Below are 15,503 nucleotides of genomic sequence, written 5' to 3' on the forward strand. Positions count from 1 at the left end.
GAATGTATTAAAACTTTGTTCTTTTAATATTACTCATGTGACTAATTTTTTTAAAAAAATAATTTCCATTTAAATAATTATAATATTTGTTCAACAAAAAAAATAATAACTAAAATTAATGGTCAAATAAGGTATGCAAAAATTAATAATAAAAAGAAAAAGCAAGTAGCAAAGCTATTCAAGCAAACACACTTGTTGGACAAGAGGAAAACACATCAAAATCGTAGTGTTGAGAGGGGCGGAGAGAGAGATGGTGGGAGGCAAGACAAGTGGCTAAAGAATGAAAATAATAAATAAATTTTTTTTATTAGGGTAAGAGGCTTAAGGCAATTTTGTAAATGAAATAATTATATTATATCACTTTATATGGGGGAATAAAAGAATTAGAGCTATATGTCATAAGGTCATTACTCTATCTTTAAAAAGAATGTGCAGCGCACCTGCTTATATAATAAAAATCCTCCCTGAATCTCTTTGATGTGGGAAGTAACAACTCTCCCGGCTAATCAAGGAAGCTTCCTGTTATAGGCGGCCCATCGAATGGATAAACTTGACTTTGGTTTTGATACCACTTTATCATAGAGTCATTATTCTTTTCTCAAAAAGTTAACCTAATGACAGTACACCCATTTATATAGTCAAGACTCTCTTCAAGTCCCTCTGATGTGGGACTTAACACGTGAATCAAAGCCTTTCTTGCCATTTATCTCTTTTTTAAAAAAAAAAAACTCACAAACAATGGCCTAAGCTTTTTAACCATCTCATGTCATTCTATTTCCCCCTAAAAAAAAAAATATCTCCCAAACATAGTGTAAATAATTAAAGATGGACTAACCTTGTATATTAATGGAATCCTCTATTCTAATAAGCTTTAAAAAAGCAAACGCTAGAAAAATTCACTACAGATGGGAGAAAATAATAATAGTTGGATCACAAGTAAAATCAGGAATTGAAAGTAGATGAAACAGCACCAAATTCACTCCATCAAACAACACCACAAAATACAAATCACTCACTCACGAGCACACATTAAGCAAAGGAAAGATGACTTTCTTCACCTCAATATACTGGACTTTTCAGAGGCCAGGCTACTCACCACTCTCAATATTTTAAAATACTCCACCCCCACTCTCTGCAAACGTGGATGATTCAAATATAAAAATCTAATAAAACTGCTCGCACCCTCTCTGACCCAGACCTACACTCTTTTGCCACGTTTCTCTTTCTTTTTCCATGTGGCCAGGACCCAAAGAATAATCCCTTGACCCAGCAGTTTTGGTTTTGCCCCTATCTGTCCGTTTCTCCTTAATTTTCTCCCAGAGGTCTTAGCAACCTAGCAGCTCTATCACATACCCAAAAAAAAAACCGAAAGGGATGGACTGAAGCCCAAAGGCTCTAAGACAGATTGAAGTATACAGAATGATTCAAACAGGGTCAGTGTTTGAAATCTAGGCCCAGTGTTGAAATTACCAACAAAAATGGACATAGTTTCTTCATCCTAGTCCACAATTGAAGGCTCAGTATGACTCTAACAAAATAAAACTCAAAATGAAAGCCCATATTTTTTATATCCTTCGATGAGATCTAACGGTTCTCATTCTGCCACGTCTCCTATACCTCTTTCACTTACTGTGTCGCTTTGTCTCATGGTTGAGTATCTCCGCCCCGAACTCCGATCTCCTTCTTCTTCAAACCAACTCTTACTTGTCGAAAATGCTTGCGCGCCTCGCGGCGAAGCGTTTCAATGAGATCCGTCAAGCTTTCCGCCAGGTTTGCTTCATTTTTTTTTAATTCTCGTGAATTCACTTTCGTTTCCCTTTTTCTCCCAACCACTCGCTGACATCGTTTCGTGTTTTCGTTGCTTTTCTTTTCTTGCAGCCATCAAGGGCCTTCTCCACGGCTCTGAACTATGTAAGGTCTCTTTATTACAGTTTAAATTTCAAAGTTTTCACCATTTTCTTTCATTATTTATTGCGTTAGCTTGTTTCATACAATGGTTATTGACTGAGTGGATCTCTACGACTTGGGCAGCACATTGACTCCCCAGATAACAATCCAGACCTTCCATGGGAATTCACGGATGCCAACAAAGAGAAGGTAATTTTCCAATGCTCTGGGGTTAAAGAATTCTAATGTTGCTTGTTGCCAGCATTGGTTATTTATCGTTATGTTACTATAGAGCTCAAAATGCATGCGAAAGTCCTATGCTACTATTGATTATTCGTTTAGGAGAAAGGAAGTCTGATATGTGATGATATATCAATATAGTTCAGCATACAGTGTAAAAAAAAGGAAAAAACGAAAGTGGGGAAGCAACCGCTGAAGTTCTGTGTTCCAATTGTCCTTTTATGATATAGCCCTCCGATCCTATTTATAAAATGTTTTCTAAAAGTAATTTTTAATCCAAAATATAGGACACCTTACAATAATAAAACACTTTTTTCAATGTTACCCCTTCTTGATCAACATGAAGAAATTTAATGTAGTTGTATTATTATTTAGAGTCAAGAGTAAAAATGAATGTACATCTTATTTTTTGTAATAGCAAGAAAAAAATTAACTTTTTTAAGACACGTGAAATGGTAAAAGTATTTTATAATAAGACTGAGGGTAGTATTTAGTTAAATCTGTAATGCCTGATTTTTTTTTTTTTTTGCTTTTTATCTGGATTCTGTCGATAGGAGTGGATGCTTAAGGTTACCATATCAGTTGGCTAAGAGCGTAATAAGAGATGTTCTGGGGTCTAGAGCTTGATGGTTAGTGAGCATTAGTGTGACATCCTTGTTTAGTTGGAAGAAAGTGAATATATGCCTTGGGTTTTATGGTCTTTTGCTATTGTAAATCCTGAATGTAGTTTAATTACACCTGTACATCTTTTGTGCTTGATATGGCACTGAGGCAAAGTCTATTACAATGTAATTTAATGAAAAAGAAGAAAAATGTGAAATGTTAGATGCCCTGCATTGCTGGATAAAACATTGTGCTTTACTTCTTCCTATTCTATTGTGTCAGGGAAATATTCAGGCTTGATTTTGAGCCTTCAATAGGTAATCAAGAAATGTGGGGCTCAGTATGTTAAGTTGTTCAAATGTCACGTTTGTCATATGGATTAAGCGAGTTCTAGTGTCATCTATTCCAATCCCTGTCTTTGAACAAGTTATCCAAAGAATAATTTGTGCTTTTACTAAGATGCATTAAAGTCAGTAACATACATTATGTCAGGATAATGTGAGTGATGATCAATACATGCGTCGTGCTGCTTGGCAAATCAGTATATTGACCTTAATAAGCCCCCCCAAAAAAAAAACCTTTTTTTTAAGATAATTTTGTTTAATTACACTGGCATATGCTGCTTATTCATTAATTTATACGGTTCTTACAATTGCTTCCTGGTTTTCAGTGAATATAGTCCTACATTACTTTATTGCTTAGCCATACACAAGTATGTAGGTCAGTTTGTTACTTCAGCAAATGTGGCTTTTGACTAGTGAAATTTTGTGGTGTGCATTTTGCTGCTATATCACACGTTTACCTGTACAAACTAGATGTTTTTCTACTTTATTGACCCAGTTTAACTCAGACATGTAAAAACAGGTTGCTGAATCAGACAAGTTAATTAAATGTCGAGTTCATGGATTAATGCTTTATCAATTGATTCCGTTACAAATTTACAATGTGTCAAAGAGATAGGATAAATCTACATTTCAGTAGATGTACATTGTACATTGTGATGTGTCCTTGTGGGTGCATCCCACTTATTACCGATTATGATATTATTGAGTTTTGAACACAGGTTAAGGAGATTATATCTCACTATCCATCCAACTATAAGCAATCTGCAGTTATCCCTCTGTTGGATCTTGCACAGCAGCAGCACGGAGGCTGGCTCCCAGTTTCAGCAATGAATGCAGTATGTTTGGTTTCATGCTCAAATGATTCTTTTTAGTAGTCTGGAAAGTATCAAAGTAACATGTCTCATACTCTTAGGAAGTTTTATACATAAAAGGGTGTTACGCAGAAATTTTCCAATGAAAAAATGGATTTGTTTTGCTTGATAAGAATTTCTGTTATCTACTTACTGGAAAAATGTTGTTGGATTCAATATAAATATGGCCCTGTCTGGGGAAATGGTGATTGTGTGCCCATTCTTTTGTTACAAACGATTACTCACCTGCTAGTTGTGCTGAATTGAAATTGTTTATTAATCATAGTATGCATGGACTAGTTTCACGTTTCGGTAATGTTTCCACTCCCATGAAAGCCCTAACCTATTCTTGATCATGATCTTGGTGATTGAATTCGATTAATGAGCTGCAAAGATGACACTATGCAATTTTTTTCTATGATAGTTAAAATGAAGCTTTATATGTTTGATTTTTTGTGGGGTATACCTCATTTTGCTGAAGCATCATTTTGTTGGTTGCCTAGTTTGTACACTTGAAGTTTCTTTATGCAACAAGGTTGAATATAGATGTTACACACAAAAACATACATATCACATGTGTGAAGAAACCGCCCTGTCATTGTTTGGTTTAGTTAACTTATATCTTCCAATTACCATGGATTTACAATTGAACTATGAAATGGCCAAACTGATGTTTGAAATATTAAGATATAGTGAATACATACATTTATTTGTATGCGCACGTAATAGCCAGAAGTTAGTTAAATATTCTATTAAGTAATTGTATTATGAATTGCTTAGGTGGCAAAGATTATTGAGGTTGCTCCAATTCGAGTATATGAGGTCGCCACATTTTACTCAATGTTTAACCGGACCAAGGTAAAATGCATATTATGATTTAATACTTCTATATTTACGTGTCCTCAATAAGACAATTTTAAGCATATCTGCATAAATTGGTGTGATTTCTTAGGTTGGGAAGTACCATCTATTGGTTTGTGGAACGACACCTTGTATGATACGGGGTTCACGGGAAATTGAAGAAGCTTTATTGAAGCACTTGGGGGTGAAACGCAATGGTCAGTTATCAATCTTGTATTGCTCCCATTTCATTCAGTAACCAGATTTTATTCTTGACACTTGGAAACAATGATGTTTTTTTGAGAATTAATTTCTTTGGATATCTCATTTGCAGAAGTAACAAAGGATGGTTTGTTTTCTGTTGGAGAAATGGAATGCATGGTAAGTTTTTACGCAATATTTTCATATCGCTGTGATGACGATTGTTATGGTGTAATAGATGTGACTGTTTATTTATACGGTAAACCTGTGCAGCTTCAATATTTTTGAAGAATTCTCTTGGGTTGTTTTTGAATTACTTCAATTCATTGAGAAAATTTTAAAGAAACATCAAGAACGAACTTCACTGTACATTAATTAATATCTAACTGAATAAAAATGAAGTTCCTACAAATAAGTTACCACATATCCAAGAGCAATGTGATCCAAAAAAAAATTTGCTGCCTGCAGGTTATTGGGTTTTGCCAGAGATCGGATCATTATGATTGAATGAATCTTTTGTTGTTATGCAGGGATGCTGTGTGAATGCTCCTATGATTACAGTGGCTGATTACTCAAACGGATCCGAAGGGTATACCTATAACTACTATGTACGTACTGTTGTATTGATCATAGTAATGATTCTTTTGTTTCCTTCTGAAATATCTTGGAGCTTAACATGACTTGCCTGTGATTCATTCCAGGAAGATGTAACCCCAACGAGAGTAGTTGAGATAGTAGAGCAGCTGAGGAGGGGTGAGAAGCTGCCGGTAAGGATATCAACGAGGAATATCTTCATTGATCTGTTCATGTTTAAGATTCTCATTCTTTCATGCCCTGAATTTGAATCTCTCTTTGTATTATATAGCCTGGCACCCAAAATCCTAAGCGGATCAAGGCTGGACCAGAAGGAGGAAATACTACTCTATTAAGCGAGCCAAAGCCGCCTCCATGCCGTGACCTGGATGCCTGCTGAAGTATGATGCTTTTGCTTTCAATAATGTAAGGCTCACAGACAATGGACCTTGCTTTATTCGTTGTATTGATGAATTTTCGGACACACCCAATTTTTTGTATCTGCCTTCCAGGATGGTGTCTCTCCTAAAATGGTCCATAAAATGCCATTAATCTCTTGTGTTTCCTACTGCATCAGTGTTATCTATACATTAATGGTAAAGATGATGAAATCCGAGCTTACCCTGATTTCAAATAAGTTGAATACCCATATCTGGTAGTAATAAACCAATTGCTACGACAGTTCAAGTATATGATCATTTTTTTCATTTGGTTAAGTAGAATGTGCGAATAATAAGGTTATTGTAATGTCTTGAATCATTTTCAATCTTGTAAGAGAAAGTTAATACCAAACCTCTGCCAGGTTACCGGTAAATGAAGTCTCAGGAACATTATTGTTTTTATTATCAGAGGAAGCTGGCATGGCAAACATGAATTTTTTTTTTTATTTTTTATTTTTTGGGATAAAAAGGATAAATAGTTCCAGATACACTAGGAAATAAAAAGAAAAAGAAAATTAAAAACAGTAAAAAAAAAAAAACTGGAAGCTAAGACAAGGGGGGCACACGTCTGCAAGCATAGGTTTCAAACGCTAACTCCCAACAAAGGCCGCATTGAAGTCATTGAGAAAAGAGCAAATATTATATGCAATTTATTGAACTAGAGCCTCTAACTAAAAGTTTACCGAAAAAAGAAGTTCGGCAGGTAAAGAAGATTGAGTACTTGAGATTGAAGATCCCCAAAAGCAGGAGTTATAGTTAAGGTCGAAAGTAAGGTTGAATGCAAGCATAGAAATTCAAAGTCGCTCAAATTTGAAGATCGGCGCTTAGTCTAAGAGAACATGATAATCTGTTGTTTGTCCTGAAGAACCAAGATTTGAATTATAGTTAATAACCTCTGCTTTTCCTTGATACATATGAAGCTCCATCCATCTCATTAGAAATATGGAAGACTTCGTCTAGTAACAGTCACAACCCGGTTCCTTAATCCTGATGGAATATTGGTCACACTGATTCTAGATGCATGTAGATTAATTTCATGCCAGGTACATATATGTTTTAGAAACAAGTACAAATGGTGATAATTTTGAATAGCTTTGTAAAGATCTAGCGTGTGACTATCATGAATGATAGAGTTCCTAATATTTCAAATACTGTGGATTAAAATAATGAATTTCTCTAAAAAATCAATTTTCTCATCTAGAATAAGATGATTAATGAATTCCTTCAAAGATTTCGGATAGTTTGAACAATCCAAAAAATAAATTTTAGGGACAAAACACTAAACTAAAGAGCCTTAAAAAAGGACATTCGAAAAGAAAAAAAGTGTGAGGAATTGTTTCTTCAACCTCGCATCCAAAGGAACATGTGTTATTAGAATGCAAGTGATGCCTTTAAAAAATATCCTTACTGGGAATTACTCCATGAAGAAGCTTCCAAAAAAAAAAAAAAAGACAAGATGTTTTGAGGGAAAATTAAGCTTCCAAAAAGAAGACCAAGGGGATTTATCAGAATGAGTACTAGCCAAATTGGAAGTAAGAGATTTGTAGCCTAATCTTGAACTGTAAGAGCCAAAGAGACACCCTTTTCATACCAACTTTTCCTGTTGCCTCAAGAGAGAAATGGGGATAGAAGAATGGTTTTGACAGATTAAATTTGTTGTAGGACATTAGCATTCTGTCGAAATGGAAGCCAGGGGGAGTTGGTACAAGAAATAAGATCAGATACATAGAGATGCTTAAAATTTGAATTAGATGGAAGGGACCCTTCCCAAAATCTATTAGTAAGCTTAATATTCCTCCTATTACCCTTGATTAGAGCAAGTAGGAGAATCATCAAGTGATTGAATCAGCCTCTAGATCTTAAACTATATGAATAGGTTTGAGTCCCGTACCTCCCAAGTGCTTGGGTAGGAAGAAGAGATCTTTGTTTGCTAGAGGCATCCTTTTCTTATCATTTTGAATGCCCAAAAAAAAAAAAAATCAATACATTTAACATCAATCTTGTTACAAATTGACAAGGGTAATTTAACACGAGAGCTGATAAATGATAGCAGCAGATAAACATAAAAGTCTATTTAAATGAATGTACTGCTTGTTTGGATAAAGGCCAAAATTGATTTTTTGGATCAAGTTATCCAAACAGCAATATTTGATATAATTGATTATTTTGCTTGAAATTGCGTTTTGCCTTAAGTTGATATTCTCAGTTTTTCAATTTCAATTATGCACATTGAAACATTTATTGTTTGTCAAAATTTTTGAACTGCCAAATATACCCTTGACATTTCATGACTTATGATTTATGGCATTATGTGGATGGAGATATCTTCTTTGCACCAAATATATCTCCAGACGAACATTTAACTTGGCATTCATTTTGTGAAAAGTTATAAGCATTTATTATATACATGTATTAAATAATTTTTATAAATATTAAATATATCACAATTATATTTTTGTCAAATAAATCAAGATTAATTTGATAATATAAAAAAATAATCTTTTGATCTCTATAATTTTAACATAGTTATATATCAATCTTTAAATTTTAATTCATTATCACTCAATCTTTATAGTTTTGACTTTTTTAATTTTATTTTTTAAAATACAGGACTAATGTTTTAAAAAAAGTTGAAAAAACTTATAATACAATCAATTATAATTAAAATTAATTATATTAATTAATTATTTTATACTTAATAATAAATTTAAATAGACTGGTAATATGCTACTGATACGAGTTTATTTATTTATTTGGTGTTAAAACCAAGAAGTTCTTTGTGTTTCTTCGATTACTTTACTAAGCTACATGCAATCGTCCGTGGCATTGTACTGGTCCCCCAGCACACTGACTCCAGTCTCAATCTAGAAAGCCATTTGTTGCCAGACAAATTATTTGAAACTTGTCGAAAATAATTTTAGATATGATACATTATATCAAACTTCTCTTACTTTTTCTTTCTCTGGGTTAAAGTTACTTCTTTTTTTTTCTGGCTTAACATAAATATTTTATCCACAAAATTTGATATTTAAGGAAAACTGAGTCTTTTTCTACTTGTTAGTACTATTAACCCCTTTTTTTTTATCATATATTAAGAAATACTCCTCATCTTTTTTGTAACTTATTTATATCAATCTTATCAATATTAATATAAAAAAATATAAAGACTAAAAGTATGTAAAATTTTAAATATACCTCTATATAGTAAATTAAAAAAGTAATATTATATTATTTTTTTTCTTTCATGAAAAGTAATTTTAAAAATACATTTAAATATTACTTAAAAATTCATGCCGTAACTTATAAATGGAACCAAACGGATCTTCTAGTATGTGATTTATAAATAGGATCGAAGGGAGTAAAAATAAATAAATAAATCAGTTGACTTTTGGAGCCATTAAATGGCTAATATATGCTCTAATAAAAATTTAGGAGAATGATATTTGAGTTTAAAGACAGGAAATTAATGACAATAATATTTTTGACAAAATTTTTTTAAAAATGATTTATGAATATTAATTTAAATAATTAGAAGTTTAAAAGTTTCAATTAAAAATAGAACATATAAATTCTAAATGAAACCTTAATTTGCCATTAGAATTTTGGTTTGCAATTATCTAAGTCAATATTTATAACTTGTTTAAAAAAAAATACTTGTCAAAAACTTAACTATTATTATTATTATTTTAAAATTTTACTGTCATTCTCCTTGAAACTTTTGGTTTCAACTAAGGAACCCAGCATCTACTCTTGTAATTGTGATACACACACACACATATATATGTATATAAAATTATGATCGTAATTGATAAGTTTGTTTTAATTTTTCTTAAATTAAATTCCTAGCCTCTTTAGGCTCATGAACACAAGCCCACACGGTCATCGTCATCAACGAGAATGTTTTGTTGTTTGTTGTACTTCACCACGAGCGGGTTACTCGAGTCTGGGCTCAAAATCATCAAGAGGTCCATCGTCTATTGTTCTACGAGATAAATAATCAAATAGCTGCGTTTTTAAGGAATCGATGATGACTGAGCAACCCACGTGTATGTTTCCCAACTGAAAGAAAGCAAGCATCATCTTCACCTCCAAGATTCGATTCGATTTCAGCCCTTCAGCTTGAGGTCTCTTCCATTTTCCCTCTCCCATACTCTCTTGCTCTCTGTTTCGGTTCCCAGAAAATTCTGATATGCCCATTCGCCTTTTAATTGTATTCATGTGATCATGTGATAGTCGAAATCGATTATGGATCTTCCACCAATAAATTCTTTTCAAAAAAGTACTGTAGCATTTATATTATTTACTGGGTCGATGTTGATTGTTACTTATCACGTATGAGATTAATCCTGTTGTTGTTCTTCAACAGTTTGAAGCCGAGAAGATATGGGGAGTGCGTCGTCCTTGTTGACTCAATATGATATCGAGGAAGTTCAAGAATACTGCAATAATTTATGTAGGTCTCTGGGTTTAACATTTTTGTCTCCAAATTTTGCTGCCTTTGTTTAAGTCATGTCCACTTTGGTGTGAAAATCAGTTTCCCAGCAAGAAATAGTGGCCTTGTACGAAAGATTTTGTCAACTTGATCGTAGTGCGAAAGGATTTATTTCAGCAGATGAGTTCTTGTCTGTTCCTGAGTTTGCTTTGAATCCACTTTCTCAGGTAAAGAGTTGTTTCATGTTGAGATTCTGAGTTATTGTGGGATTTCTTCATTTCTTAATGATCCTATACTATATGATGGATGATTTGGTCATTTGCAGCGGCTGCTCAAGATGGTGGATGGTTTGAATTTTAAAGACTTCGTAGCCTTCTTGTCTGCATTTAGTGCCAAAGCAAGTGCACAGCAAAAAATAGAACGTTTGTGTTTATGGCAGCGTTATATGTTTTCTTCATCCTTTTGTACCTGTTTTAAGAAATTCTTAGGTGGATTTGGTCACGAATAAACATGTGAATATTTCAGAAGGTTTAGTTCTCTGCGATAGACTTGTCTAACTAAAAATCTCGTTAGTTTATTGCTTTTAGAAGAGCTTGAGCAATCAGAAAATGTAATTCTCCATTAGACACTGATTATAATGTGGCAGTTACAAATGCTGAATTTTCTGAACCGCGTGGCGTTAGACCTTAGACTTGTTAATTGATTGATTAAGTAGGCATAGTGGGTGGAGACGGACTGAAGTCGATGTTGATGTAAGCATGTAAAACTTTTGAGATAGGATTCGGTTATGGTACTATTTACAACCAGGAAATGTCCATTGTTTGATATCTCTCCACCAGATTCACCAATTGCTGAAGTTATAATAGCTTCCACCTAATATAAGTTAGGACTGCAAAATTCACATCATGCTTTTGTCAACAATGAATTGTATACGGTTTTTTCTTATTGGCGTTGGCGTTGGCGTTTAACTATTTATTGTTACTCGTATTTCTCTGTTGTAGTTATCTTCAAAGTATACGATTCAGACCGTAATGGAAAGGTGTCTTTCAAAGATATGTTGGAAGTCCTAAAGGATCTGTCTGGTCCATTCATGTCTGATGAACAGAGAGAGGTATCACCAAAGATCTACAAAGTTCACTCTATTGCTTAATTACTAATAAGCGCTTTTATTACTTGTTTGATATGTCTTTAAATCTTGGAGTACTAAAATGTAATTTCAATGAAATGGTGGATGAACTTTTTGTCTACTGGACTTAATTCTTGTGGTGAGTAATGGGTTGTGCTTGTTACAATGGCACTAATGATTTTTTTTTAAAAAAATATTTCTTAAGAATCCATTTTGTTTCTGCCTTTTTGAATTACCTGTTGACAAATTGCATTTCCATTTGATAAAAAAAATCTCATTTCTTTCAATTCCTCCTGAGCTGTTTCATCATGCAAAACAATTAATTCTACATGCCTCTTTGACTATTCTGATAGCTTGCGGCTTGAAATGGACCTTCACAAATTTTTTCTCTATTCTTTGGTCCTCAGCAAGTCCTGAACCAAGTTCTCAAAGAAGCAGGATACTCAAAAGATTCCTACTTGACATTGCATGACTTCATTAAGGTTTGTACATTTGAATACATAATTCTTGTGGCAAATTTTAATACACATTATGAGAGGAAGAACACTTTGAATGGATAAATTTGAGCCTTTTTTCTCTCTTCTAAAATCTGGTCCTCTAGAATATATGGGCCTATTTAACCTGTGAACCGTAATATGGAACATACTTGAGTTTCTTAATTTTTTTTTTTAATAATTTTCTTGGCCACAAGGGGAGTTCCTTATGAGATACTGTACCTGTTAGTGGATAGGGCTGCAGAAATAAAGTGGGAAAAACAAATAAATAACTGTTGATGCTTGGCATTAATGGATAATTTTATGGTGAAGGTACTTCAAACAGCTTGTCTAGTGCATTTTCAGTCATGCAATTAAGCCTCTTCATCAACCAATATATATAGTAAAATATAAAACAAGTTATACTATTTATGAGCCATAAATGCTAAATATTTCAACATACTTTAACTCCTAAGAAGCAGGGGACCCACAATTGAGTTGAAATTATAACAAGTTCATGTTACTGGGCATTTGAATTGGCTTTTCTTAGCATTTTTTAAGAATTTGGGTTGCTTACTCGGACATCACAGTTTATAATCGTGTGCGGTATCCATGCTTGGTGAAAAAGTCACTTAACAGGTCAAGAGTTAAGTGGGGAAAAAGGCGCATATTTCCAATATAGCTGTACATGTAGATTTGACATGGGTTACTTGGAGTTCATTCCTGTTTGTGGGGATATGTTTCTCTTCGATATATTTTCTAATGTTTTTATTTTATTTATCACAGGTTCTTGGTGGTTCTGACCTAAAAATGGATGTTGAAGTTCCTGTTGATTAGGATAGCCTGCAATTTTCTCAGCTTTCTTGAGAAACAAAATTAATCCTTGTAACATAGTTTATATTGAAATGAAAGTATACAAATACCAATGTTCCTTTTCATCTTGGGAATCAGGTCTTATTAGCCACAAACAGTACAAGATTTGAGGGTTAAAAAAGGAAGGAGAAATAGAAGTATGCAATTCTAATAGAATGCGGCAGCATTTCATTCTTCCACTAATTCCCAAAACAAACTTGAGCTTGTTATTTTTCTATGCACATGAAATTCCTGTTTAATTGCTGAATTTTTTGAGGACTTGTTTATATAAGCACGTCATAATTGGCCAAAAATGAATTAAATTATGTGATTAATTTAAGGTTGTTGGTCTTTGCCCAACCCAGTATACTATTTGATTTGTTCTTATCCAAGATGAAAAGAATCCGCTAAAACAAATATTTTTTATTTTAAATGTTCGTCTTTCATAGCTTCGTGCAAATCGTTTGTGATGAAAGTTATGGATCTTACCAACCACTGGGTACGAAATTGAGGTTATAATATTATTAATCATCAACTCTGAAAAGTACTAAACTAGATTGATGAAGTCAAATACCTTGCTGAATATAATAAAAGCTTCCTAATAAATAGAGTATTCAACAAGAAGCCAGCTTTGTGACTAGGGGGGAGTGAAGCTCAAATCTGCAGGAAACAGGGTCTGCTCAACTCTTGTACTCTCTTTCAAGGAAAGAAAAGTTAACATGATATAGGAGGGGTAGCATCCATAGAATGATCCAAGAAATTTAGATTTACTTTAGTGTGTGGTAAGAAACAATCATTCACTTCTGTTATATTTCCTTCCACCCAAGCTTCCACAATGTCTATTACTTGGTAAGAAATCAAAAAAAACCTTCTTCAATCACCTTGTGACACTCATGCATGATGCAGAGAGGCAGAAATTTCATATAATATCCCCCTAGTTTTCTGAACATCCTTGTGGCCAAAAGTTGACACACAATGGAGAGCCAGGTTCGTCATGGATTTGTTGCTGAGTATTTATATTCCTTGCAAAAATGTGAAGAAATGTTAGTCTTGTGGGATAAGGAAATGGCAGAACTTGAGTGCCATTTCAACTTAAGGGAGAAGCATTCAAAGTCTAAGAAGCTTAAGGTTGCAAGTAGCAGCAGCAAGACCAGAATGGTGATTGGAACTTCAGAGGCTTTTATGAATGCTTCTGAGTGTGTCCCTTGTATTGCTGATACTAAAAGCAGGCCAAGAGAAATGTACAGAATTAAGGATTGCAGAAGCAAAAATATGCTAAAAAGGGTTTTCCCAGTTGGTGAATTAGAACAACTTAATCAACGTCTGAAGATGCTTGAAGAAGATATGGAGAATATGAAGCAAGCTATACTTAGGCAAGTGAAGGAGAAGAGAAGGTTGGTGAACAGAATTTACCATTACTTTCAGTGTATGCAATATATGCTTTGGCATAGAAGTGAAGTAAAAGGAGAACAACTTTACCAAAAGAGATCGATTATCAAGACTCCAAAGGTATTGTCTTTTGTTCCAAATCATCCTACTACATGTTTGCTGCATTTGTGTAGATCATTCATAACAATTATCATTTTTTTTTTCAAGTTTATTACACAGGGAGAGATGTAGATTGCTTGCTTGGTCTTCTAGGAGATAGCAAGTGGTTGAATTAAGGGGAAATAAACTTCTAAAGGCGTTCATGTAGGTGCTCATTTGAGAAACTTCTTGCTTTTGGCACTAGCTTTAATCATGAAACAGATAAGCGGCAGCTGAATGTATGCATTCACATTTTCTATGGTTTAACCATAGCATTTGACAATCTTGCAGATATAAACACGTGTGTGTGTGTGTGTGTTTCCCTTTTGGCATGGAATTCTCCCCTTAAAAAGAAAATTTTCATGGTTTAGAGTAGTTTTCTTTTTCCCTTATAAATTTGGTAACATAACGTCCAAGGTCGAACTCTTAACTTTTCTGTGATCACCATGTTTCAGCAGGATTGTCAGGAAATTGAAACTTGTTCAAGAATCTAATGAAACATTGATAGATATTCACTTTCTCTTAAATTTGAGCATAAAGTTAAATGAGATGTACCTGTTGGATTAACACCATGGAAACTGAAGTGCATACTGATTTAGATCTTCATCATTTCCATTCATGGTTCTCTTATTGATTGTTTCACAATCCTTTCATGTTACAGGTTCTCACTGGCCTGCCAGAGGTTCTTTGTCATAATTTTAATCCATCGTTGATCACCAAAGGATTTCAAGCTACTACTTATTTTTCCAGGAAACTTCAAACTGATCCCACATGTTTATGATTCTTCCATCCACGACATCAATAAAGTGTTGTAACACTCGCGTAGTGTCCTTCCCCACCTCGAAAAGTTGCAGTCTTCTAAATTTTTTAGTGCATGCCTAGTACATGAAATATATATATATATATATATATATATCTTTTTAACAAAGAAATGGATGATGCATTAAAAAATGAGATAGGTACATTTGTCATTTCCTTTGTGAAAAACATTTTCTACCAATCAAACATTGTATTAAAGTCTGTTCATAGATCTTCCAGGCATACTTCGTGAACAAGACAATTGTGTCCTGCTGAAATGACCACTTCTATGCCATTCGCACGTACCCTCTTGCAA

At 33.8% G+C, this 15,503-nt stretch overlaps 3 protein-coding genes across 7 annotated transcripts; all 3 read left to right on the top strand.

Moving 5' to 3' along the window:
* Positions 1–1,627: 1,627 nt before the first annotated feature.
* Positions 1,628–6,176, top strand: LOC129290485 (NADH dehydrogenase [ubiquinone] flavoprotein 2, mitochondrial). Of its 2 annotated transcripts, XM_054927269.1 has the most exons (11): positions 1,628–1,770; positions 1,879–1,911; positions 2,032–2,097; positions 3,794–3,910; positions 4,706–4,783; positions 4,878–4,983; positions 5,100–5,146; positions 5,497–5,574; positions 5,668–5,733; positions 5,832–5,965; positions 6,052–6,176. In XM_054927269.1, the coding sequence occupies exons 1-10, from the start codon at positions 1,714–1,716 to the stop codon at positions 5,937–5,939; spliced, it is 756 nt and encodes a 251-aa protein (XP_054783244.1). In that variant the 5' UTR covers positions 1,628–1,713; the 3' UTR covers positions 5,940–5,965; positions 6,052–6,176. The 2 variants fall into 2 exon arrangements, with proteins under 2 accessions (XP_054783244.1, XP_054783243.1); XM_054927268.1 differs by having other exon boundaries at positions 1,630–1,770; positions 5,832–6,176.
* A 3,658-nt stretch (positions 6,177–9,834) lies between these two features.
* Positions 9,835–13,060, top strand: LOC129291583 (uncharacterized). Of its 2 annotated transcripts, none has more exons than XM_054929038.1 (7): positions 9,835–10,103; positions 10,346–10,432; positions 10,514–10,638; positions 10,737–10,833; positions 11,413–11,522; positions 11,945–12,019; positions 12,797–13,060. In XM_054929038.1, the coding sequence occupies exons 2-7, from the start codon at positions 10,363–10,365 to the stop codon at positions 12,845–12,847; spliced, it is 528 nt and encodes a 175-aa protein (XP_054785013.1). In that variant the 5' UTR covers positions 9,835–10,103; positions 10,346–10,362; the 3' UTR covers positions 12,848–13,060. The 2 variants fall into 2 exon arrangements, with proteins under 2 accessions (XP_054785013.1, XP_054785014.1); XM_054929039.1 differs by lacking the exon at positions 9,835–10,103 and adding an exon at positions 10,110–10,258.
* A 119-nt stretch (positions 13,061–13,179) lies between these two features.
* LOC129291582 (uncharacterized) lies at positions 13,180–15,471 on the top strand. Of its 3 annotated transcripts, none has more exons than XR_008588709.1 (3): positions 13,180–14,371; positions 14,459–14,554; positions 15,051–15,471. XR_008588709.1 is itself a non-coding variant. In XM_054929036.1 (3 exons), the coding sequence occupies exons 2-3, from the start codon at positions 13,838–13,840 to the stop codon at positions 15,168–15,170; spliced, it is 654 nt and encodes a 217-aa protein (XP_054785011.1). In that variant the 5' UTR covers positions 13,180–13,644; positions 13,769–13,837; the 3' UTR covers positions 15,171–15,471. The 3 variants fall into 3 exon arrangements, 2 of the variants coding, with proteins under 2 accessions (XP_054785011.1, XP_054785012.1); XM_054929036.1 differs by lacking the exon at positions 14,459–14,554 and having other exon boundaries at positions 13,180–13,644; positions 13,769–14,371; XM_054929037.1 differs by lacking the exon at positions 15,051–15,471 and having other exon boundaries at positions 14,459–15,026.
* The last annotated feature ends 32 nt before the right edge of the window (positions 15,472–15,503 follow it).

The sequence above is a fragment of the Prosopis cineraria genome, unplaced genomic scaffold (genome assembly GCF_029017545.1).
Source record: "Prosopis cineraria cultivar Desert tree isolate PC_DT_omini unplaced genomic scaffold, ASM2901754v1 PC13, whole genome shotgun sequence".
Taxonomy (NCBI): Eukaryota; Viridiplantae; Streptophyta; class Magnoliopsida; order Fabales; family Fabaceae; genus Prosopis; species Prosopis cineraria.

Bases quoted from the DNA above. Each gene is read 5' to 3' on its own strand.
- LOC129290485 (XM_054927269.1), top strand. From the start codon at position 1,714: ATGCTTGCGCGCCTCGCGGCGAAGCGTTTCAATGAGATCCGTCAAGCT. The intron at 1,771-1,878 runs GTTTGCTTCATT...CTTTTCTTGCAG, and splicing joins TCCGTCAAGCTTTCCGCCAG to CCATCAAGGGCCTTCTCCAC. The intron at 4,784-4,877 runs GTAAAATGCATA...GTGATTTCTTAG, and splicing joins CAATGTTTAACCGGACCAAG to GTTGGGAAGTACCATCTATT.
- LOC129291582 (XM_054929036.1), top strand. From the start codon at position 13,838: ATGGAGAGCCAGGTTCGTCATGGATTTGTTGCTGAGTATTTATATTCC. The intron at 14,372-15,050 runs GTATTGTCTTTT...TTCATGTTACAG, and splicing joins CGATTATCAAGACTCCAAAG to GTTCTCACTGGCCTGCCAGA.
- LOC129291583 (XM_054929038.1), top strand. From the start codon at position 10,363: ATGGGGAGTGCGTCGTCCTTGTTGACTCAATATGATATCGAGGAAGTT. The intron at 10,639-10,736 runs GTAAAGAGTTGT...GGTCATTTGCAG, and splicing joins CTTTGAATCCACTTTCTCAG to CGGCTGCTCAAGATGGTGGA. The intron at 12,020-12,796 runs GTTTGTACATTT...TATTTATCACAG, and splicing joins CATTGCATGACTTCATTAAG to GTTCTTGGTGGTTCTGACCT.